General features: G+C 39.6%; 1 protein-coding gene across 4 annotated transcripts; it reads right to left on the bottom strand.

Annotated features, from left to right (window-relative positions):
- Window positions 1-408: 408 nt before the first annotated feature.
- Window positions 409-25,280, bottom strand: nova1 (NOVA alternative splicing regulator 1). Of its 4 annotated transcripts, none has more exons than XM_077740535.1 (5): window positions 25,120-25,280; window positions 24,616-24,830; window positions 17,490-17,633; window positions 10,340-10,506; window positions 409-9,494 (listed from the first exon to the last, which is right to left on the bottom strand). In XM_077740535.1, exons 2-5 carry the CDS (start codon window positions 24,788-24,790, stop codon window positions 8,475-8,477), a joined length of 1,506 nt encoding a protein of 501 aa, XP_077596661.1. In that variant the 5' UTR covers window positions 24,791-24,830; window positions 25,120-25,280; the 3' UTR covers window positions 409-8,474. The 4 variants fall into 4 exon arrangements, with proteins under 4 accessions (XP_077596661.1, XP_077596662.1, XP_077596660.1 ...); XM_077740536.1 differs by having other exon boundaries at window positions 24,616-24,807; XM_077740534.1 differs by having other exon boundaries at window positions 24,616-24,796; window positions 25,120-25,279.
- Window positions 25,281-25,635: the final 355 nt, after the last annotated feature.

The raw sequence follows: 25,635 nt of genomic DNA, 5'->3' as shown, positions 1-25,635 counted from the left end.
ATATCTATTTATCTATTTATCTATATATCTATACCTATCTGTATATATATGTATAGATATAGAGAAAGATTCAATAAAACCAATAAGTGCAAGTGTACAATCCAAAGGTTAGTTGTGATGAGATGCGCCATATTTGGATTTGAGTAAGATTCATGTGAATTTGAATATGAATGACAGACAGTGTGTTTTTAAAGTCAGGGCCGGCTGATATTTAATTGTCTTTTAATTGTTAAAAACCAAGTGTAGATCATTTGCAGGCATAGATTTGTTTTAGTTGAATCTGTTTTCCAATGCTTCAGACTAGCGTCGATTGCATTTGACTTTTATGGGATGTATTGTTGGCAGTTGTCGTATATCAGACAGACTCGAAAGAGACAAGGTGGAGAAAACGAAGAAACAGAAGACAAGTGATGTTAAAATGAACATTTATAATGACTTTGTTGCCGTCGCAAAAATAATCTTTAAAAAACAATTCATTATTAACACTGAAATGCTGACTTCACTGGTAGTCCACGAGTCATAAAACACAACTCACTGAATTTCTTTTACAAACACAGTACTACAGTTACATTAAATAGTCATTACCGTTAAATCTATTTATGAATAATGTTGAAATAAAGAAGAGAATGACACTTTTAAAAATCTTCCCACTCTCCTGCCTCAGTAGCTGTCTTTGTCTTCAACAGTTTTTCATCTTGAAAACATACAGCTTCTCAAATGTTTCTTTGACAAAAGCTCAAAACAGACTGGCAGCATAACAATGGTGCTGGAGCTCGGATGTCTTAAAATTAGGGTGATCTTTGTCAAGAAGGAATGGATCCACTAACCATTCCAGTCAGCTAACATAGTGTTGAATCGGCTTAAAGCCTTTTGGCTCAGTTAGAATTATTTGGCACTCACCCTGACAAAAAAAATAAAAAAATAAATACAAATAAAAAGCCTTTCACTTGTTTTCCCACATTGGCACTATTAGGCATTGTACTTTATAGTTTGTGAAGATAATGAGTGTGTCCATTTAAAAAGAGAAGTAAATTCTGGACTTGAAAGCCCTTCAGGTTTGTTAATTAACACATGGGGATTTTCTCACATTCTCCATTATGATAAATGAAAGACAAAATTCCCAAATAAAATATATAGAATTGACCTTAAAGTGATAGACATCACCTCTTTCATGTTTTAAAAGCCGAGAATTTCATTTTTCCGATGTGTGATAATGGAGAAAAAAAAAAAAATCTGTTATTTCACAAGCGTAGTCAATTTTTCTTTAAATGCCATTACTAATTTAATGCGAGCATCGCTTTATTGTCTCGCCTACTTGTAACAAATTGTCTACCCACTGTGCTATTTGCTCCTATAGACGAAACAAGCTTTAATGGACTTGGAAAGTGAAGCGTGCTTTGGCATAGTCCAACACGGAGAAATAAAACAGACATTGAGGGACTGAAAAAGTGTGTGTATGCTTATTATCTTATCTAGTTTTGACCTGTTTCAAGTGTATCAGTGTTTGTGCCTTCCATCCGCAATGGCTGCTCTCATAAGCATTTATTCTAACATTTTCTCCATTATCAGAAGTCTTAAGAATTTCGCAATTGGTATACTTCATTACTTTGTGTCTTTTACTTGAAGGTCATTAAAGTAGGTGTTGTCTGCCAATTTAAGTTGAATTATTATATTAACAGGTATGCTGTCAGTCCATTTTTTTTACTCTGAGATGTAACAAAGAGAGCTAAAGTAAAAAAAAAAATTAAAAAAAAGACATTCACAATGTAGAATAATGTTTGCAATGTACTGGCATGCTCCCTTCTGTGTACACTTAAGCAAGATTTAAACTCTGCTCAATGGCCAGAGAACCAGAAAAGAAACATTATAGATCACTGACAGTAAACATGGCGAGAAACATATCCAACAAATACATGAGTTCTTGGGGATAAAGAAGTCAACCAAGTTGGTGGGAGGTTAAAAAGGCTCCAAGACAAAAAAAAAAACAAAAAAAATGGCCAACGTTGATTGGCAAGAATCTTCTTTTCTCAGATGAAAGTTGTCAGAAATATTTTTAGGCAAGGGTGAAAACAGTATTGGTTGCTCATTGGACTGAAACACAAACTGTGGTAATCGTGAAGGCTGTTTTGACAGTGAGGCGCAGGTCGATGTGGTTTCTAAGGGTGGGGAGTTGGGGTTTGGGGGGGGCAAGAAGCCTTAAGCCAGTCTGTAGACGTAACCAGTCCTTAGCCTTCTCGCCAAAGAGCTCGACGAAGGCCAACGAAATGTCCAGGACGCATACTGAGTGAATATGCTTTTGGAATGACACAGTAATCCATTTGGCATTCAGATGTAGCAGTAAATGCAGTAGTGGAGTAATGAGGGCTGAAAGCCTAAGAGAATGACACGTAAAGATCAGTCGTGTAACTCGGCCTTCAGCCTTTTTTTTACGTCTAATTAATTTCCTCCATTAGTTTATCCGTGTTGAGGTGGCAGAGAAAATCATCGTTTTGCTGGTGCTGATTATGCCTCTCAGACGTGACTACAATATCAAAAAGGCATCCCTTAGCGCCTTCAGCCCCCAGAGAATTGAAAAGAGATTGGCTCGATTAACCAACGTGCGTTTTCTTAATTTTTTTTTTTTTCAGACACGGTCATCAAAGACGCAAATAAAAAGACAATCCACAGATTTCTCGTGGTCTCGCACAAAGCACTCGGTGATGGACGACAAAGTGAAAAGGGAATGCGAAGGATGATGCTTTTCAGAGAAGAAACGCATGCATGCTGCGTCTCTAAACTCTTTCCATTATTCACCCAACAGGATAAATAAATACAAATTACATTAGAGAAAAAAAACCCCAAAACAACAGAAGAAAGTAAAATCAACATGGTTTCTTTCATTTCACACCTACTATGAAGTAATTATCAGTAAAGTGCAATTATGCAACACCAAACAAGATCATGAGAATGGTGAATTGGAAATTGGGTTAAACATATCTGGGTTGATGACAATGGCCATGAAAGGCCTACCTGACTATAGCTGAAATCTGACATAGATATTAACTCTACATGTTTGTGACATTCCTGCCCTGATTTTTACATTATCAACTGAAAAAAAATGGTTACATTCATAGATTAGAAGTCGTTCAAGCTGTGGTTAAACAATTAAACAAAAAAAAGACAGGTTCATTGAGGTTTAACCTGTAAAGTCGAATAAGTGTCTGTTATCCTTAATAAATAAGAGGCAAAACAAGGAGCCAATTAAGATTTTCACATTTGCTATTTTCCCTTTTTTTTCGTTTAAACTTCTTAAACTTCTACGTATGAGACAAAATATCTTTGATGACGTCTGGAGATATCAACTTTAATCTGAGATATGAGTGCTGTGTTTCTGGGCCAACATGACAATAATAAAACTCCTTTCCAACTCACAACATTAAAACACAAGTTCATAAACATGAGGTGAGTAAAACTTAAGTGCTCTACCTTTGACTGCATGCAGCGGTCTGAATGTTACGTACGAGTCAGCTCGCAAAATTTTTGTCCCTTTTTTTTTCCTCCAAAATTTTTCTTTGATACCATGCATTAGAAGACGTGCAAAAAGATAACATCTAACTCCACAACACATTTTTTTTTGATTGTTAATGGCTATGTTATGAATGCTTATAACATGTTATGCTTAGTCCATGCTGGCCAATAGAGAGACATTGTGACAACAAAAATAAAAAAAAAATAAAAAAACAGCAGTACTTAAGCCACAGGTCAAACAAACACGCAAGGGATGCATGGAGTGTAAAACAACATGGATCCATAAAAATCACAATCTTTTACTCTTATTCTATGTAGCTATGGGATAAAACAATGCACAGACAAGTTTTTTTTTGTCCTTTGTTTTCCCACGTAATGTCATTGATTATCTTTTTTTCTGAACTTAAAAGACAGTGTTTGGTTGGCACTTGATCAGCACTTCTAAACAAGTTATTGATATCTAACAATTGATCGCACATCTACAAATTCAGAAGCTGCAGAGGTCTAGATTGGCACAGGTTGTACTATGGAGTCTATTATTATTACTTGTATTATCTTATCCATACCGTATAGTATATTCTATACACCTCTCCATATGTTCCCGTATTTGGGAACGTATCTCTAATCAACCGACCAGACATCTTTTCAACTAAAATATTTTGTATAGTTTACTTATCAAATAGCAGCATCTTCATAACTTACAAAAAGTACATGTAAACCTATTCATTCAAAATTTTAGTAACTTCAAATGTTCATACAACAGACATAAAACACAAAAACAGGACAACATGCTACTATATTGCTTCCAATATTCTTTACATTTTCTTACTGTCAAACTAAATAATCAGTGACAGAAATATGGACACCACCGGCTGATGAGTCATCATAATGCACAAACAAATCGCAAAGCTAATCTTAATCAGGCTTAGTTGGCACTCCCATCATCCACACGAGTATAACATAGTTCACATTGTATTGACAACGCTGGACTGCATTTAGACTACAAACTAGAATAGCTACAATAAAGTACATATAGATCATATGACATGACATATTGTATTCCACAGAAATGAATTCTAGTCATTTTCAGATAAGAGGATATGCATAAAGGATGTCATCGTTTTTAGCTTTGAGGTCACAAACATTACTTCCCGACATACTTTCCTTACACTTCTCTCTGTTTGTTTTTGTTACGAGGCTGTGACATGAGTTCCGCTTGTTTGGCCGACATATGAATAATCATGAATGCTCAACCAATATCTGCTTTCATCTGGGAAAAAAAAGTCCTTTTCCACTTTTTTTTTTCAATTTTTCCCCCCCCCATAATCCTATTTCTTCATTGTTATCGTTTGAATTGGAAACTTGGAGATAAAATTGCTGGTTCGATCTACTAAGTAGTGGGTGGTCACAGTTTTGGAGGCAGATGTTTTTCTGTGCATTTTAGCCTTGTGAACTCTGCAGCCTGGTAAAATAGTTTGGGACCTTTTTTTTTTGTTGACCTAGTGCATAACTCCCACCAGTAGTATGCCCAACGCCGCTCATGAGAAGACAAGACGGGAGAAAGGAGAAAGAGAGGGAGAGAGAGAGAGCACAGTGTACTGTACAGAAGGAAACAACCATAGAAAGCTATTATTAGGTCACAGAATGATGACAAACGTCGAAATGCGAGGGGGGAAAATACGATGTGGAGAGAAAGAGGAAAGTCAATGAGGTGCAGAGATACAGTATTTGGCACTGTTTTGATCAGAGGTTTGAAGAAGAGCTCCCTGCAATCAAGCAGTCCAGTTGCATTGGTAAACCCCCTTGCTTTGTGCTTATATTTTATAATATGCTTCAAACATTGGGCAGTACAATGTTCTAGTATAGGACAATTCACAATTAGCCAGATTGGTATCGAGGGCTTGGTGGGCATCCGTGAAGAGAGGTCGACCCACTGTGGCAAAAGCCACATTAAATATTCACAGAAAAATTCCACTGGGTTGCAAAGTAGAATTCAGAATTGAAGAAAAACTGAGATATAAAAGACGTTGGGTTAAATTTATGCCCCAAACCGTATTTCCCGGACTATAAACCACACTTTTTTTTTTACCCTTTAGGCTGAGTATGTGACTTATACATAAGTACAAAATTAATGGATTTGCTGTGTTTTGTAGAGTTGTTATGTTATGCGGGGGGCAATTTTCAAATTGAAAAAACTTGGCAAAAGAAAATAAAAAACGAGGGAGCCAATAGCCACAACACAAATGCAACATACAAAGAACAAAAGCTGAGTGGTAAATACACATTCATAATGTCACTTTGTCATCATCTCTGCCTTGGGCTTTTCAGAATTGGTCTTTCAGTAAAGATCGTTTTATGGCCCGAATGTCTAATGTTTGCCAGTCAGACGTATGTGCTCACTTCTGTTGTAAATTTGACTCATGGCTAAAGACAAAAGTACCTCCATAAATACACCACAAAAGTAAGCACACATGTACACCTGACTAGTGTAAAGTTAGAGTCTAATGTCATAAAACGACCTCTACTGTACGATAACATTAGCGTTTAACCTCATACACTGATCTCTACTGGATAATTATTCCTCAAAAGCCTAAGGCAAAGATGGTCACAAAGAGATACCAACTAAAGTGTACCAGTCATTATACGCTTCTGTTGTGGTAAATTTGCATTTGTTTTATGGCTATTACAGTTTTTATTTCTCTTTTTTTAAAGCGTTTGGAATTTATGAATAGCCTGACACTTGCCCACCCAAGTTCAGGCTACTAAATAACTTAACGTTATGGTAACAAATACCTCATTTGGCTTTTGTTTTACATTTCGTTAGTCTGTAATCAAATAAACCCCCCACCCCCCAAATATCAATATACGATGATGTTGTTTCCTCTTTATCGTACATTTTCTTTGGCTAGTGCGGCTTATACTCGAGTACGATTTACAGTCCGCGAAATACGGCAAATGGTTCAAACATTCTAGATACTAATCAGCACTGTTTACAACCCTCACAGCAGCCAGGGACTATTTGGAAGATGTCTGATTTGGGGGGTATACATATATTTGGGAAAAATGAAAGACATTAATTTGTGGCTCAGACCACATCCTCTAATTTAAGTGCAGTGTACCGTCCTGGCAAACGACATTAAACATTGAGGCATATATGCGTTTATGGAGATGTACCTCAGTTATTTGTCAGGTCTCGTCTGCGTGACCAAGATGGGCAGATGGAATTATATATGCATACGCATCTCAGAGGTGGCAAACCAGCCTCACATCGTGTTCTTAATGTCTCACAGTGCAGTCATTATAGACTAAGAGTACTCAGGATGAACACAATGGATAGCAGCACTGAGGGAGGCCAAGGTACTCTTTGAGTGCTTCGAAATGCTCTCAAAATTTGGCCTCCCATTCTTGAGATTCACCATCATTCGTGAAAGACAAAATATTTAAGTGATGTTTTATTAAATACCTCTCCAGTGGTTGATGAGTCCCGTGTTTGAGGGATTGATCAAAAGAACTGAAAGAATCTTTTCTCTGTTGATGCAAATTGGGAAGGATGGCTCACATGGAAGCTGTGACCAAGCCTTCTTTTCAAGTGTCACTCGTTTTTTTTTTTTCCCTTTTATTAGAGGATGCCTCCGAACAATATTTGGTTACCCTTGGTGTTGCAATAGTTGGTTTGTTCGCAGATATTGATTCAAATATAAAATGCTCTCGATAGTGCTCGGTTCCCCTTAGACAGAAAGTGTCTGAGCGCAATTCTTAGAATTATGATCGTTCTAGGGATGTGAATATATGAGAATAAGGCAAAATGTTGACAGGTACATTTTAGGCCATAACCAAATTCAGCCAAGTAAGTGGGAGCAGGAGAACTTAATGACATAATGGGGACAGTAAATGTCTAATCCTGTAGCACCAATAAAGGGTTAAACATGAATATATTTTGGGGTGTTTGTTGCCATGACTGGATCTGTTTCAATGTTTGTGCATTTGTGGGAGCGTTATGTGTTATCATGTTAATAATATATTTATACATTCCTGTGTGTCTCCTCTATCCTCTCACATGGATTATTGAACCCGCGAACTACACACTCACATCGCGACTGTGAAGTTCCGACTAGGCTTCACGTTTACATTTCTTTCACTGCAAAACATTTGATCCCTGTAAATAAAAAATATCAATAGGCAAATAGTACTTATTTTACATTCAGATCAACCTGCCTTGACAGGTTTAAATTGATTTTGAATTGAATTAGAATATTAATAAATAATGGCTAAAAATATAAAATACCCAAATTTAGACATTTCAATTACAGTAGTATAAGATTTCAACAAATGTCAACATAGGTATTAAGTAAATTATTTGCTTCCCGTAAACTGAGGTGGCTTCAGGTGCTTGTTGTAAAACAACTCCCCCTGTAACAGGACCTTCTGCATTGTATACAAAGAGAAAGATTTGTGAAACAGCCGCTTTAGATGGCTGGAACTTCAGTGGACACGCTCAACTCACCGGGAGCTGAGGTCTGCAACTGACATCAAAACCATTGAACCAAGATTAAAAACAAACAAACAAAAAAACAAACAAACCAACAACAACAAAAAAGTAAATCAGCAATGAGGTTTTTAGAGGAAGGTGAAACCATTTGCCTCACCCTTGATCTGCAGCTTGGCAGTGGACCAGTTCAGCTTTACTCTCATCTCCATCGTCAGAAAGGACTCGACACAAACTTTTAAAAAACATTAGGACACGTCCGTCCTAAAACACATTCAAATATAACACACACTTGTCTTCGGTGTCTCTCCCCCCCTGTCCTCCTCCTCCTCCTCATCATCCTCCTTTTTGAGCCTCTCATTTGATTCTGAAATATTAAAACATATATTTGGACGTCTCGCTTCTTCATTGTGAACCTCCATAATTCCACTCTAGCTCTGTCCTCATCCTTCCTTTCTTTCCTTCCTCCCCTTCTTTCCTGTTAACCCACTTTTTGCGGGTTGGTAGCACGTACGCCTTGCTCATAGGTGATTCGCTGGCTGATCAGATACTGCGCCGCTTGTGTAGCCGCTGGCGACCCTGTTATGGTGACTTTACGGTTCCGAGTACCGGGTATGAACTCTCCCTTTTTGGAGATCTGGATGCGAGCCCCTGTTAGCTCCTGGTACTCTACCAGCGTTTTTCCTCCTTTTCCCAAAATTGCGCCCACCAGATTCTCAGGTACGGCAATTTCCACCACGTCCTTGGCTCCGTCTGTCAGCTTCTCTGTCGCTAACAGGGAGGAGGCCATCAGTGGGGATGAAGCGTTTAGGTAACCATTGGAAGCACCTGTAGCAGCCGCGAGAGAACCTAGCGAGAAACCACCAAGCCCTGTCGCAGGGTGGCCAGGGCCGCCGGAGGCATCACTAGCATAGGAGGCCAGGAGATTGGCCGCGGCGGCGGCTGCCGGGTTAGCACTAGCTGCTACCGCGGCAAGGACACCAGAGGCCGCTGCGGGGTTAAGGCCCAGGCCCAGGGTGTTGGTGTTGTAGCCGTAGCTGGCCAGTGTGTTGAGGGCCGACGTGATGGCCAGGAGGTCATTGCCGGAGAAGCTAGACATGGCAGCGGGGAAGGCACCCATTCCCGTCAAGCCGGCCTGGCCCAGAAGGCTGGAGGCAGTTGCAGCTGCCGCGGCTGCGTTAGGCAACACCTCGGCTGTGTTAGCATAGGGCGATCCGGTGGGGTTGGAGTTGGCAACGGGGCCGGAGACGTTGGAATAACTGATGTTGAGGCAGCTGCTGCTCTGAGGGTCTTCCTGGATTTTTTGTACTATGATTTCCACCGCCTTACGGTTCTGCTCAGGCTCACCACTGATTGTTACCACTCGCTCCTGTAAGTTGATGCCCTCAGGCTTCTGCGAGAGTTGCACCCATGCCCCGGACTGCTCCATCACCGCTTTGACTGTGGCTCCTCCCTTGCCAATAATCAGCCCAGCTGTGCTGTTGGGCACAATCAGTTTGGCCTGCGGAAAAATATGAATCATGTATAGTGCGTTGCAGTGGGAAATGAAAAGAGCCTTTTAACATCATAAACAGAACAGGGAACACTCTGACAGACTGGGTCGGAGTGATGCCAGCGCTCGTTTTACTTGGCCATTTTTTAATCCTAGGGGTTTAAGCTACAGCTGTCACGGGGCTCTTGTCTTGCTATGAAAAACTGGAGGTAAAAATAACCACATAACCTCACTTTTTCCAGACCTTGCCAGCTTCTGGGTCATGGCCCAGAGAATAAGTAACATTGGTAACTAATAAACAAGGTGGCCGGGAAATGAAATGTGCCAAATACACAACACAACTAAAGTGTACACAATGATGGACGACAGGACAACAAACCCAAAGAGCATACAAAAATATCTCAATAGGTCCCACGTGGGTGCCTGCAGAGTATATCAAAATCCAGTGTCTGGTTTAAGTGTTTGTTCTAGGCGGGAATCTGATATATGCTAATGCAAATTAAGGGATCTGTTACAAGATTTGACACTCAAACTGCATATTTTTCAACAGTCAGTAAACTACTTCTGAGTATGCACAACCTTTCATTTGGCATATACTTGTTTTAAATTTCAACAGATGTTCTTTCAAGTTTCGAAGGACACTTTGGTGCCAAAATTCTTGAAAAATAAGCGTTTCCTTCCGTAGTTTTTACATAACCCAGAGTGACTGCCTCATATCCACACTTTGTTGCATCACTTAGTTTTTTTTGTTTGTTGGCATTACGATAAGAGAATTATTTCAAGTTTGAAGGGTTGGGGTGTAAAATATCCTTCAATTTTGGGAATGATCGATGGCTTTGCTTATAGGCACACACCTGTTTGATACGGTCAGGGTTGACTGTGGTCTGTGGTTGTAGTATGCTGACTGGTTCTGGCTTCTGTGCGCTCTGGGGCATCTCGCGGACTTTCTCGGCAATGAAATTGTGGACGCCATTGAGGGCTTCGACTGTACCCTGTATCAGACAGACACGCTCTGTTGTTCCTGCAATGACAATGAGAATAAACAAAAATGATCATTTACATCAATAGGCTCTAAAAGAATTAACAGTAGTAATTGGCCTAAATCTGCATTTATATAAAGACTTTCTGGCAATGAAAATTATTCCTTGACATTGCCTCGCACCCCATCAATACAATCTACTGAGAAACAGCTGAAAGAAAGTAGCACGCTTGGTTAGTGACTCAAAAGGAGGGGGTATGTGGTGGGGGTCCACTTCAGTGATGTAACACATTCACCACACTAATATTGAGTCTTGCCTTGCAAATCCAAGTGGCTCAAAAAGCTCTTGGGTTCTTTCTCTGCCTATATTATTTAAGAACGTATTTACATTATTTACAATCGTGAGATTATACTCCAAACATTCCATTTTTTTGTCTGTAGATCATTGTAGCTTCTTGCATGGTTTCAAAAGGAAATAGTAGGATTGAATCCACCCCAAGAACACTGTTTGGAGAATATTGAGCTTAGCAGATGAACAAACACCACTGAGTCAAAGTTACTTGAGGGAATACTGCAAGTTAGCTAATCTCTTTTAAGAAATCTTTTCGGGCGAGTATCAATATCGTAGTGATCTATCCACCTTTGACTAAAAAATAAAAGCAGTGTGACAATGCCTTAAACCCACATTTTACATGATTAAATAAGAGCAGGTTTGGTTTCTTTTTCACATTTGGACTCATTTTCTTGCAAATCCAAATCAAGTGAAGTTGGGTTAGAAATCCCTGTCAAATTATATAAAATAAAATAGTGTATTAGTAGTAGGGAGCCGATCCCACAACACAAGAAATAGCCATTTACACATATTTGAGCAGGTTATAGTTTTACTTGAATAAAATGTTTTTTTCTTGTATGGGAATAAGATAAGAGTGCCATCAAAATAAATATGCATACTCGGGGTGAATATACCCTAGAAGCCCCGATTCCAGTCCCAAACCTGGGAGGCAAATACACACACCAGATGACTTTGCGGCTGTGACATTATAATTCAAATAAAATTTAACCCAAAGGCAAATAAAAGTCCATAACCAGAATGTGTCACAGGCACACAAAAAAAGAGAAATAAAAAGTATTACCAAGAATATAATTGAACAAGCAAAATCATGTCCAAAGAAGTCCAAAATGAATTTGGTAAAGTTAGTCTTGACTATGATGATAATATCAGCACTATTTCTACTATATTTGAAAGACAATCATAACTCTGTAAATCTTCTATCATATTGCAATTTGCACTGTCGACAAATTCAAGATGAGGAACAGAACAAAGCTGCTGTAAATGAAAGGTAATCTCACCTGACCTATTAAATCATTCAATCTCACTCAAGGGTCCTCAACCACCCGCTGCACTTGGTATTGGCTACAAGAGAAATAATTATTCCAGTTCAGCACTCAAGTATGGACATCAAAAATCAACGGGATGCAGCACCTCAGGGTTTCCAAAAAAAGCTGCCCAATCTGTCAACACTGCTGCATCTAGGAACTGACAGCCCATGCACTCGTCATACAACAAATACGTCATTCCACTTTGAATACTATTTAGAAAGATTTTTTTCCAGCAGTCATCAGCACAATTTGCGGATAACCCAACACCAACGGTCGAGTGCGCTTGGCATAAAGACTCTAAAGAAGCTACTGCAACAACACTTACTTTAGTAAATTACAGCTAATAATAATACTTCTACTTTGCTCTCATTTGTTCTCGCTTAACCTTTTGGACAAGCTAATGCTTAGTTGAATACAGTATCATCAACATCTCATTGGGGTTACTACTCTTCTTACGAAGGTTAATTGCATGTTTACATAATTTGAGTATTGGCTGTAGTTATTATGGATTATGGTCAAAATAAAGGTCTACTACAAAGGAGTCGATGTAGGCAGCCATCCAAATACGAAGCGTGCCGAATGGCAAATAAGTGGGCAAAGAATTAAATGTCTAAAGCGTTTGGAACCGCGGAGACGAACAGTTGGTTTTGTTGCACCTGCTCGTAATTTATGAAGTGATAAAGATGCAGAGGGAAGTACTCCAAAGCAGGCTTTTAACCTAATGTGCTTTTATGTCAACTCATAAATTCTTCATTATTAGTAACATTTCCAAATAGTAAAATACACAATTCGCAGTTTTATTTAGACTGTTGCATAATAGCCACAGTTCAAAGGAATTTAAAATCCAGGGTGTTTTTTTTCTAAATAAAAAACAGGGGGAATGTCTAATTAATCCGCTTTGTTTTTTTCCCGTTGGTTTCCATTAGTTGGAAAAAGATATGCCACAACAAAAGCCTAATTGTAATAAGACAGGGTTCACCCAGTGGTGGGCCCTTGGGGTCCACAATGATTTTTGGTTGGCCTGAAAAATATCTGGTTTTCTCCTGGTTGCGCTGCTTCCGGATTGTATTTTCATATTGAAACATTTAATAAATTATATTTCCAATGGAGCAAGAATGAAGGCCTAAGTGTGAAATGCATGGCCCGCCACTGGGTTCACCACACTGCGAATGAATATGAAAACACATTTGTTTGCTTAATACACCTAATCACCTTTTTCCTGTTGACATGAAAAAAAAATACAATAGCTCCAGTCATTTTTAGTGAAGCCATGTTCGAATCAGAGCAATGCCTCAGCTGCCAAATGACAGTCATCATCTAAAGTTATGCTTCCAATGTTATCATAGATGAGATGCCTTCAAGACATACAAACATCTGACCATCTACCATTGAGATTCCAACATCTAAATTACTACTCCGATTTTGATTGGAGACTCTCACTATCGGTGACTTCACATTACTGTGGGCTATACTATAAATATCGCAAGAAATACTTCAAGTCTAGAATTGCAGACACTTTGTTGGCACCAATTCAGAAATATTCCTGGTAGTAGACCTCCCATTTCATTAGCTTTGTCAAAGATACCAGTGACTTTCAAGGTCTCCAATCTTCATCTTGAATGAACAGTCGTAATTCTTCTTACTATTTGGTTAAGCTCTTCACAGCCAAGAACGTACTGCAGTTTCAACTTGAAATCTACTCTTTGATTTTTTTTCACGAGATGCCACCTATTACCCCTACTTTTTCGTTGCACTCTAAGTGTTCAAGGTGGTAATGAGACATTTTGCAAACAAGTTTGGTTTTAGGCTTAGTAATTAGGGTGTCGGCTTCACAGTTCTGGGGACGCAGGTTTGAGTGTGAAGTTTGCATGTTTGCCCCGGGCTTGCGTGGGTTTTCTACGGTTTCTCCGGTTTCCTCCCATAATCCAGCAGCAAGTGCTTGTTTGAACAGCCTGTATAACATGTTCCACGAGTTAAGATAAAAGTTAGCCTATTTTACTAGGGTAGAAGATTAGAGACTGCCCCGTCTTTCGCATTAATTTAAGTAATTTGATGATGATAGTCAAGTTATTTCAAACATTTTTGTTTGTGCCCCGCGACACATCAAAATGACAATGTTCATGGACCAATCAGTGACTTCCTGGTGCTGAAGAAAAAACATGTTCTGCATCAATTCATAATTGAAATTGAATCATTTAAAAAAAAAATCTAAACCAGACCGTGAAAATATATACTTGAGATTACGTACAACGTACACATATACCTACAAGCTTAATGCCACCAACTATCCGTTTTCGCCCTCGAACCAGATGTATCTTGTTTTCTTTCGAACTACTTGAAAGGTAAAGAGCTAAGCTAAATATTGTCTTAATGTTTCTGTAGACTATATTTCAGATCTTGTCATTTTTATTGTGTTGAGTGACCTGGTTGCCATGCGATACGAAGGCTCAACACAACCAGTTGCTTCTCTATTTGTGTCCAACAGCAGTGCAAGCTTCAGGTTGCTTCCTAATCACCTCTCATTTCACAAAACAGTTACTTGTCCGTGCCATAACCTTTGGTGACGTCGAACATTCAAAAGCTTGTTTAAGCATAAGTATTGAATATTAACATTTACAATTTACAACACGGACTGATTTCTAAGAAGAACTGTTAATAAAAGTTATTCAAAACCCACCTCTCACCAAAGACTAATCATTTAGAGATGTCTGCTAATATTTGGTTAAATTGGTAAATTTATATAATGGCATTTTGTTTTCTATAAAATCACAACTTCTAACAATCTAACACATAGGTTTCATAACCAGCCCCCAATAGCTGCAGTAGGTGTAAGTTTTCATTCCACCAGATAAAAACGGATATATTTTTAAAAATCTGGTATCTTAAAAGTGTAATCAGATGATTGCAGTCGGGTACTGCTTGTTTCAGAAGAAACCATATTGGTTAAACCGTAGATTAGTGGGAACAAAAGCCTGCAACCACTGCGGGCGGGTCTTTGTGGAATAGTTTGGAGACCCATATCTAGCATGTTACTGATTTCACCAAAAGAGGTTAATCTGTTTTTTGGTTTGAATCAAATTTTTGAATTGCCACATATCTCTCATCTCAGAGAGATTAAACGTGGTGATGTGAATCACTGAGTCTAAGTGGGTGTAGTATGCGTGGCTCGCAATGTGAGTGGGTGCATGTATGCAAGTACAGTGTGCTACATAAATGGGGGAGCGAGAAATTTGTTAAAGCGAAAATTAGCTTTTCAAGCAAAACATGAGGAAAATAAAGTAACAAAATCCATGTTTTACTTTGCAAAGTAAAATGTATTAAACTACTGGATGAGACAAGTTTCGTAAAATGGGACGGTCATTTGCAAAAGTGCAAAGTGTTTCGTAACCTGAAAATGTTGTATTTAGAGGCAATAGAGGTGTCACTGTATTCATTCATTTCATTTTTATTATCCTCATAAGGTTCATGTGGGAGCTGGAGCCTAGCTCAGGTAACAATAGCCAACAGGCACGGAACACCCTAAATTGGTTACCAGCCAATCACAGGGCACAAGGAGACAGACAAGCATTCACACTACCTAGGGCCAATTTAGAGTATTCAACCAGCATGTTTTTGTTATGTGGGAGGAAACCAGAGTACCTGGAAAAAACTCAGCTCAGGCCCGGGGAAAACAGGCAAATTTCACACGAGAAGGTCGGAACCCACAGAAGATTGAACCCTCGATCTCGGAACTGAGAGGCGGGCATGGTAATCACTCGGCAACTGGGCCGAGACATCTAAACTACAACTAGGAACCTAATCTGATAGAAATACAGAGTGAAAGGGAAAGAAAGCGGAAACTTGGCTTATGTTGGAGTAGTTTGAGTACAGCTGAGAGAGGGGTCATGTCTCCCGAGAGAGATTGAAACAGGCTATTTCTGGAATGGCCGGCCCGTCTCCTCTCACATACAATCATGCATCAACCCCGTTCCTCACCATCTCTACTAACTCTTGTCTGCCATCGACACCGAGGCCTAATTTTACAGTCCCCATCAGGACTTTTTTGTACACTCACATCAATGATGCTCATGTTCACAGATGGAAGGTGCGAGGTGAGCTTGGTGGGAGTCGCAGAGAGCCATGCATTAGAAAATGGCTGCACCGCTTGTTGTCCCCTCATTTCTTCTGTGAGACATTTTGCTGGTGTTGGAGTGTGCTCACAACGCCGCAGGAAGACAAATGAGGGTGTGAACTGTGTGTAATGGTATTAGCATGCGACATCAGCCAAAATGCTAAGTGACTTATTACTACCTAAGGTAAACCAAGTGGAGGAAACATCTGTTATGTCAAAACTACAAACAATCACACATTTAATATAAAAGATAAAAAAGTGACAATAGTTTTGTCCCTCTATATTGCGTATTCTGCTATTTAGCATGTCTGGATTATGTTTCATATTACTAGTGTGAGCCAGGACAAGCACCCAATCAAAGCGTTGCCAGCACTCTATCCATCAATCGTGTCACTCATCACAATTATGAGATGAGCAGCAATGCTACAGAGCAGGTGGTGGTCCATTGCCATGTGTAAATTGAAAAGAAAGTCAAACACCAACGTCTTTACTTTAACCACATAAATTGTTCCTAGTCGTTAATGAGTTATCATTAAAATACATTTCCGTACACCTACAGATGTTTTTTTTTTATCTTCAACTGTTCACTCCTAGGCTTATTGGAGAAAGTATTATAAAAATGCTTGCATTTAACTGAAAAACTCATTTGCATTTATGCAAGTAAAATGGGTCATAAATGGTACCTGCACCATACTACTGTGTTGTCATATTCCGGGTCAATAAGTGTCTGACTGATTTTTTAATCAATAGGTCATAAGCAGTCATCCTTGACTGTTAATTATTTTTATGTAGAAAATGATGATTTAAGTACATAATCTGTCTAAACCAGTCTTTAAGTTTCTGAGTTTGCATTCATTTTGTTCAACTCATCTTTTATGGAGCGGCTCCATATACTTAAATTAAAAGCAATAATTGAATTCCAGATTTTACCAACACAAAGGACACTGGAACACAGAAATGATATACTTTTGATTGCATGCGTTCTATGAACATCTGGTTCTGATAAGAAGCTCAATATGCAACAGATGTTATTTATTTGTGGAAATAATGAATTTATTAATTTTTTTTTGCAGTTTGTAGGATCCCCTGAGGCATGAAGGACAAACACAGATTCCCCTTGGGTATTTGTGTATAGGGAAAAAAATAAAGCATCCTCCACTTGTTGCAAAGTCTATGATTTACTGAATACTGCACAACCCTTAATTTCTTTTTCATTTCATTTTTAGAAACCCTGATTACTGAATAATATACATATATACACACACACATATATACACATATACTACGGGTGTGCATGATTATGCATATACTTTTTATAATATTTCAGTCATGTACTTCTTCAAACTCCTGGTTAGAGTTGACAGATTCCAGATTGAATATGTGAGGGTTTGGAAATTATTAATCTTGGTCTGACTTTTTACATTACAAACATCTGGAAGGAGACTTAAGACTTTAAAGGATTGTATTAGGCCTGTAATGGCACTGTCTCTTTTCTTTTTTATCGTTTTCATCAAAAATATGGATGTCCTCTTACCTGGGTAGAAATCTTTGGATTTCGACAGCTTAATGGTGGCACCCGTCTCTTTCTGTAGTTGTACGATGGTTTGGCCGCCCTTGCCAATTATAGAGCCGGCTGCATAGCTAGGAATCAGCACCTTCAGGAAGTATTCACCCTCCTCTGTGAGAGAGAGAAAGAATGTAAAAAAAAAAACGGTCTCATCTTATATAAGTGCTCTGCATGATTATCATAGACATTAGGGTCAATGTCATCATAGTAGCTATGGTGCCAACTAAAGGTTAATTTGATGTCAAGTGGGGTAGTAGTCCAGTAAAATCATGGAATAACGCTGATATTAACTATCATTCATTTATTCTAGTGATTGACCGATATGGATTTTTCAGGACGGATGCCGATGATTAGTAGTCAGAAGAGGCCGATAATCAATATTTGGAGCCGATATTTGTGCGCAGTGAAAAATTAATTAATGTTAGCCCTGAACTTCATCAAACTTTATCAATATCAGTTGCCCGGAACCAATCCCAACTGACTTCGGGCAAAAGGTAGACGACACCCTAGACTGGTCGCCAATCAGCCACAGTGTGTCTTACGTGTTGAAAAATCTCACGAGACACTGAACATGAGATAAATTGCTCATTGATAACAATAGCATTCATTTGCACATAGGATGTCAATCATCCAGTTCATGACTATGTGAAACAATACTAATTCTTCGGACAACATTACAATATTAGCCAAAATAGATGACCGAATAATACGATTCAAAGGGCTTCTATCTAGGCGTGTCACTTTTCAATTACTACAGTACATATCGACTTATTGTCCGATATGGATAAACTACTGTTGGTTGTTTCATATACTGATTTATATGTACAAAATAGCCATGGATTTTGTTCTTCAGGGCGCGATAAATTACACAGATGGTGTGATACTGTACATTTTGTCATCTATCTGGTCTCTGCAACTATATGGCCAGCATTGCCTTTCCAGGACTATATTATACATTTAAGATAGATGGTTTATCTGATAGCTAAATCTCATTTAATTAGAAAAAAATAAATGAAACAATCTGGGGAAAACACATAGGACTACAAAAATCTGACCTAACTCCTATCCAATAGATGACATTATGACGGTACTGATTGAGGCATTATTGGAAATGCTTAACCAATCCATGTCGATACACAGCCATGTGCCGTCACACCCATAGGGGCAAACATTAAACAAATAAAACTAAAAAAAATAAACCTAACGGTCGAAATGTCAAACACACAATGCCTTGGCCTTCTCAATAAATAACACTTTTGGACTTGTACACATTCAAGGCCTTAAACATAAAGTCAGAAATGATCAAACTCAATATAAACCTAATCCCATTTTCATCAATATTCTCCATGCAGGCCAGTGTAAAACCTCCAAGGGACAGTTTTTGGCCCACAGGTCGTATGTTTAACAAAATAAGAAAAGCTTTATAACTGTGTCGAATCAGGAACACCTCTATAGTCAAATAGAACACTCTAGTTTCAGTACCTCAAATATTAACATATCAGGCTAGTTATTGTATGCTCTTTCGTGTCCTACATTTTTTTCCAAAGAATGATGACCTGCTTTTTGGACTGCAAAAACCTAAAGGTTTTTTTGGGGGGGTGGGGGGGTCCACGCTGTGTCTAAATGCAACGCCGTACCAATGTCACTTACAATTAAGTATTGTAAAAGACGAATTAAAACATTTCTAATGCAATCCATAATTTATAAGAAGTCATAAGAGGTCTGTATGGCAGCAAAGCCCACAAATTAGTTTCTATGACTTAAATTTTGAAAGGAGGTTAGTTTGACAACTGCCAAATGGGTTACACCCTTTTAGCTGTTCAAGTATAGCCTTAATAGTAAGTAATTGAGAGAGAAGCATTTGCTGCAAATGATGTCCTACTCATCATGAGTATGCTAAATTCATATTGACCTTGAATATAAATAAAAAGGGAGTCTAGCGAAGCATACGGCAATTTCGCGTGAGGCTAATGACAAATGAAAAGAAAAATGTTCAGATGATGTCATACAAAAGAGTGTACTTCACTGGTTCGGTCCTCCTGGTATGGAGCGCTGTTACAAATGCTCACCCCTGCATCCTGATTCCAATGCAGTGACGTCATGTTAAATCTTGCTCGGTTGCCTCAAGGGTGACGCCACTCAAGTGGGCTGATACGTAAAGGACACCGAGCATGATTTTGCTTACAGTTTTTACTTCAATACATGATCATTTACCCCATAATCTTACAAAAGAGAATTCATTGTGGTAGGAGAAAGCTGAATGGATAAGAAGGAGGGTCCATATGCGTGAAACCAACCTGTTGCCCCATAATTGTGTGCATTTTCGGGTTGACGTGAAGACCCTTGCATTTTAACGTAAAGGAAGAACACAGTCTAAGTGTTAGCCCCTCTCCGGTTTGCATTAATATGCCACTCATGTTCCATTCAGACACTGTTTTGAGTGCACCACCCTTAATGAAAGATTCTAGCAAACAGAAAGACTAATATGTGACAGTTCATAGAATCACAGCGACATTGCAAATTTCCTCTACACACCATGTCAGGCGATGGAATTGCAAAAACTTGTCAACTGACCAAGGAGTCCAAGATCATTATTATAGACGAAACAGCCGGGAAAAAAAAAAAAAACGCTAATTGCATTTTTCCGCAGAGGCCATGGCCTGATCTTTGGGTTTTAATGATGTGTACAGGTAATCTGTTCTTCCTTCGCAATCCTCACAACGGAAAATAATGAAATGACCTTGGTGAAAAAAAAGAAAGATCATGCATGATCAACATGGTTGCTGTCAAGCATTGGAACCATCGACTATGAGCTCATCCCAACCTCCCAAGAATTCGAGTTGAATTACGCCGGTTGCAGAATCCAAATATCGAAAGACCTGTTGTTGACAGACAAGCCCAAACCCACTGCGTAACTTTCAGTTTATCATCAAGTAAAGCCAGGAGGGAGTGAGGAAACCACGACGCTTCCCTCTATCACCCTTGCAGCCATGTTTGCAGTCATTAGTCAATAATTAATTCCAACCTAGTGTGTGAGATCACAGTAACAGGTTTTAATGGCATCATGTGCTAGAGTAAACACAGCAATCTGTTGCTGCAATCCGCCAGGGAAGTCAAACAGTGGGGTACATTGGGATGCTGAGCCAGTGGGGTGTTAGTTCAAGCCCATTTTTACAATAGTAGGATGTTGGCTTGGAGAAGATGCTGAGCCAAAATATATTTAGTTAAAGTCATCCAAGGGGGGTGGGTCAGGAAGAGATGCCTTATGATTGACTGACCACGCTTTTTCCACACTAGCAGTACCCGTTGTGCATCTCAATAGATGAACCTGCCGCTGAAGGGAGGCAAGGACGGCGCAACCAAAATGACTGAAGTGTACAAGGCGGCATGTCTCTAGGAAGATTAAATTCAACAAGTCATTGAAAAAGACTTTGGACGCTTACCCATTGTGAGATCTGATGCTTCCAAAGTCCCGTGTCAGATCGCCATCAATGCCGGGGCACAATCTTTGAAGGGGATCTTAAAATTAGCCTCGGCATAGGTGCGACCATAGTGTTGAGGAATGCGGCCAGCGGACCTTTTTTTTCACTCAGGTCTGTTTCATCGGCGGGTGGAAGAAAAAAAGAGGATTTCACCGCAGCGTCCGAGCCATGTCTGCAGCTGGCCAGAGCCTCAATTGTCTGCGAAAATGCTAATGCAGACTCTCAGTGTTTTCAGTGAAAGACGGCGCGTATTGTTCGAGCCTGCATCGGTGTGAAGGCGGAGGGGGGGCGGTGGGGGGGCTTCCCTGCCGCATCACCCTTTTCACTGCTCTCATCCATATTCATCGAGTGGTCTGTCCATCTGCGGCAGCACGCCGGAATGACATTCCCCTCGGCCAATGGCGCGCCTTTTTTCCCAAACACGTCATGTCCCCACCCCCCAAAGCCAGTCCCAAAAAATTTAATTTTCTTCTCCTACTCCGCCTCTTTTGACGCAGCACTATAAAGTATGGCAGTCCCTTTACTCACTTTTTTGGCGGAAACTGACAAGGTGAAGCATTTGAGGGGGGGCGCTTAAGAAGTGACTGGAGGGGGCATGTGGCGTGACCTTCAAAAGGTGAATGAAGCGCCGTATTGATAATACGGGCAGATGATGAAGGATGTGGAGAAGGAGTGATCGGAGACAGTGTTTCGTACGCCACCCACTCGCCCCCACCCCCGGTACCTTGGACGGCCATGTTTGAGAGGGCGGAGGGGCTCATCAACCATTGCAAATGGCAGTGCCGCAGAATGGTGGAGGGGGGTGATGAAGCCAATCACTACGCCTATAAATCCCACACCGAGTGGTATCTTAAGAGACTGCAACGCGCCTGTCGTTTAAGTTCCTGCGTGTCGAGCGTCATTTAAGAGAACGTTCCGAGGAAAACGACACGAATCTACAAAAATCAAGGCCTAATATTGCTCTAAGAGCCTTCCAGAATATTCGAACCATGTCATACTGAGTGTATATAGACACAGCTTCTCATAGACCCCCATCTATGTCTCACTTTGCTCTATCTTTCTTCCTATCCCTCCTCTCATTCTCTCTTTCACTGCCACCTGGCAAATTCACAGTCCGCTCACGTCACATCGCGCTGCAAGGGCACCTGTGTCCTTCCCACCCAAAAAATCTAACGGAAAAAAAAGGAACATCACACAATCCTGTGCCAACCCCTCCATTAGCAACAATAGATTACCACCTCTAATCCTAAAAAAATCAAGCCACACGAAGATTTTGTCAATTTTGCCAAGTAACAGAGGGTCGGTGAATCGGTTGTTGGAAATAAATGAAATATATTCCATTTGAAAACAGAAGTGATGATAAAAGCGGGGGATCTGCCTCATTCAATGTGTGTGTGTGTGTCCGTATAGCTTCCAGAGCACGACGAGGGGGGTTCAGCTCTAAGAGCACAGGCTTTCTTTTCTTTGTTACAACTGACAGTCATGTTAATGATCACTCGGCTACAAGGAACATGATCAATATCAGATGCGGACAAGAGGTTGTGATTATAGTGGTGGCTCAGAAAGGCGAGCTCAAATTTTTAGGATGTAATAATAATGAACTCCACCACAGTCCAGCCTCTATGGGGAAAACATGTTTAGTAAGCCCTCAAAGCATGCATAAAATTAAATCACATTACACAGCCGTGCATTTATTATAAATAGTAGCAATTTAAAAACTAGGTTGTTTTGGCTCGGAGAGCTGTTTTTGAAAATGTTTGAGCATGGGATCAAAACTGATATCAGTGATTGTATGCATTTTAGTGTTGATGTGGAGACGTCATGTTTTTTTTTTTTACTCCATGGCTTATCTAATTCTATTTTGTTACTATCTTTATTTTCAGCTATTTAGACTCTAGTCTTTTCCCACGTTTTGAACCAGCTAATTTAGGACAGTTTTCTTGTCAAAAGTGGTAGATTATGTCTGAGTGTGTTATACTGCCCGAAAATTACGGTACATGCACAAAACTAGCCAGTAGAATTTTTAAATTATTAGTGTTAAAACAAACCTCGCAGTTTTGCCTCTTTCAGAAAATATTGTATGTAAATAACTGAATAAACAAATAAATATTTTATTGTATGCAGTGTTTTTTTTAAATGATAATCATGTAGTTAAAAAAAGCCTGTCATAATTGAGGAAAAATTACAGCATCTATTTATAAAACTTTTTAATTATAAAATACTCAGCTTCTGAAAATTTTTGATTGGGGAAACCTTATGTTCCAAGATACGAAATAGTCCAACTTTACTAAATATAAAAAGTAGTGGTAGAGTTGCTTTCCCAACATTCTGCTGAACCCCATTGACTAGAAGAAGAGCCTTGTGAAAGTATTCGGGGCCCCTTGAACTTTTCAACCTTTTGCTACATTTCAGGCTTCAAACATAAAAATATAACATATCGGACCTCTTGGCGGTATCAATCTTTTGGTCAAGGTGGAGGTTTAGAGTGACGTTTTGGTAGATGTGGTACTCCTTCAATTTCAATATAATTGCTTGCACAGTGCTACTTGAGATATTTAAAGCTTGGGAAAGGTTTTTCTATCCAAATCCGGCTTTTAACTTCTCTACAACAATATCTCTGACCCACCTGGTGTGTGTTCATTGGTCTTCATGATGCTCCCTGCACTTCAAACAGAACCCTGAGACTATCACAGAGCAGGTGCATTTTATACTGAGAAATGCATATACAAAAGGAGGTTGATACCAGAGACCCCCACTGAACTTCTGGTGTGAGTTTGCTACACTAAAAGTAAATGCGACATATTTTTCGGGGTTTTTTTTAAGTCTCAAATATCCAATACATTTTCTTCCACTTCACAATTGTAGCTCACTTCTTGTTGATTCTTGACAAAAACTACATTTTATATATTTATGTTTGAAGCCTGAAATGTGGTGCAAGGTTGAAAAGTTCAAGGGGTCGAATACATATATACATATATATATATATTAGTTCATCCCCTGAACCACTTATCCTCACAAGTGTCACGGGGGTGCTTGATCCTACCCAAGCTAATGACAGGCAGCAGACAGGGAACACTCTGAATCAGTTAACTTTTGAATAGTAGTCCACAGTAGTAACTAAAGTCCCTGAGAGTGAGAAATCTATTTACTTTTCTGTAGCCAAGCACATATTTAACTGCAATCGACTGACTTTTGTCATCATTACCAACTGTTTTATTTTAACACTATAAATTCAATGAATGAAATTTGCCAAGAAGAATTTTCCCCTTATATGAGCATTTTATTTCTAAACAGATGCTTGAAATACTCATCTCCTTTGCTTCTTTGTTAAGAACCTGAATAGCCCCCTAAACGAGAAAAGCAGGGAGGGTAACAACCTGCCATAAAGGGGCCACTGTGTATTGAAGTAAACCCCCATGACACAGCGAGTTTAAAAAAAAACGGGAAAAACGCCAATTGCACAGGTGCAGCTCACCAGGGGATTGAAAACAGATGCAGTTAATTCACGCAATAATGAAAAAAAATGGTTTCCCAACGTCGGTATGAAAGGAAGCGAATTTCAATGGAACGATTCGTTTGTTAATGGGTCCTTGTTTTTATTAAATTCTTACCTACAGTGTTGGTGCGCTTGATACAGCTGGTCTCCTCCGCCGGAGTTTCCATCGGTCGCTTACGGGAGTCGGAGTTGTCCACCTCCAAGTGGCTTGTTTGCAGGTTATGGAGGTTTCCCGATGAGTAGATTCCGTTGTGGTCCATTGCTGCTTCACCACCACCACCGGCCATCATCTTTCCCTTCGCCGGAGCTGGAGATTAATTTGTGCTAGTCCTTCACACACACACGCGCGCGCACAAACACACCCACACGCTCATACACACAGCGCCCTCACCCCGAGTAGCTCATAGCCGGATAACACGCACCGACAATTGGACAAGTTTTGCGGGGCTCTTGAGGAGCTAAAATTACATTTAAGTGAAAGGGACTACGAAAGCATGTTACGTATTCTAGAAAATATCAGTTGATCCTATACTCCCGATCCCCATAACAAAATGTATTAGTCCTAGTCTATTGTGAGAAATAGGCTTGAGAAATAGGTGGAAAAAAAATGTAGTCTTACCTCGTTTTTAAGCCATTGTGTTTGGTCTGCTGTGAAAAGCGGTGCTCTTGTTATTGTTGTCATTTGAAGAGCGGGATTTGATTGGAGTTGGAGAGCTCAGGAAGAACCATAGTGCCCCTGACCGGCCAAATGGGACGATCACACAATTGGATATTTCATAGCGTACAAATTCATTCATTCATTTTTTTTTGGAAGCGTCTATCCTAACAAGTATTGCGGGGGATGCCTGAGATAGACAAACATTCACGCTCACGTTCACACATGGGGGGCAATTAAGTGTGTTCAAATCATCTTACCATGCATGCTTTTTTTTAATGTGGGAGGAGTACCCTGAGAAAACCCATGCAAACTTCACACAGGACCGACTTGGGATCGAAACCATGACCACCTGTAATACAAATTCAATTATAGGATTCGTTAAAAGCCTCAACAACATAATAAATAATAATGTAATGCATTTGGAATCAGAAAGCACAAAATCAACAAAAACACAAAGACTGTCAACATTTTTTTAAT

Source organism: Stigmatopora nigra, chromosome 19, assembly GCF_051989575.1.
Source record: "Stigmatopora nigra isolate UIUO_SnigA chromosome 19, RoL_Snig_1.1, whole genome shotgun sequence".
In the NCBI taxonomy this organism is placed as follows: Eukaryota; Metazoa; Chordata; class Actinopteri; order Syngnathiformes; family Syngnathidae; genus Stigmatopora; species Stigmatopora nigra.
Note: the sequence above shows the minus strand (reverse complement) of the source record. Positions and strands in the feature narration are given on the sequence as shown.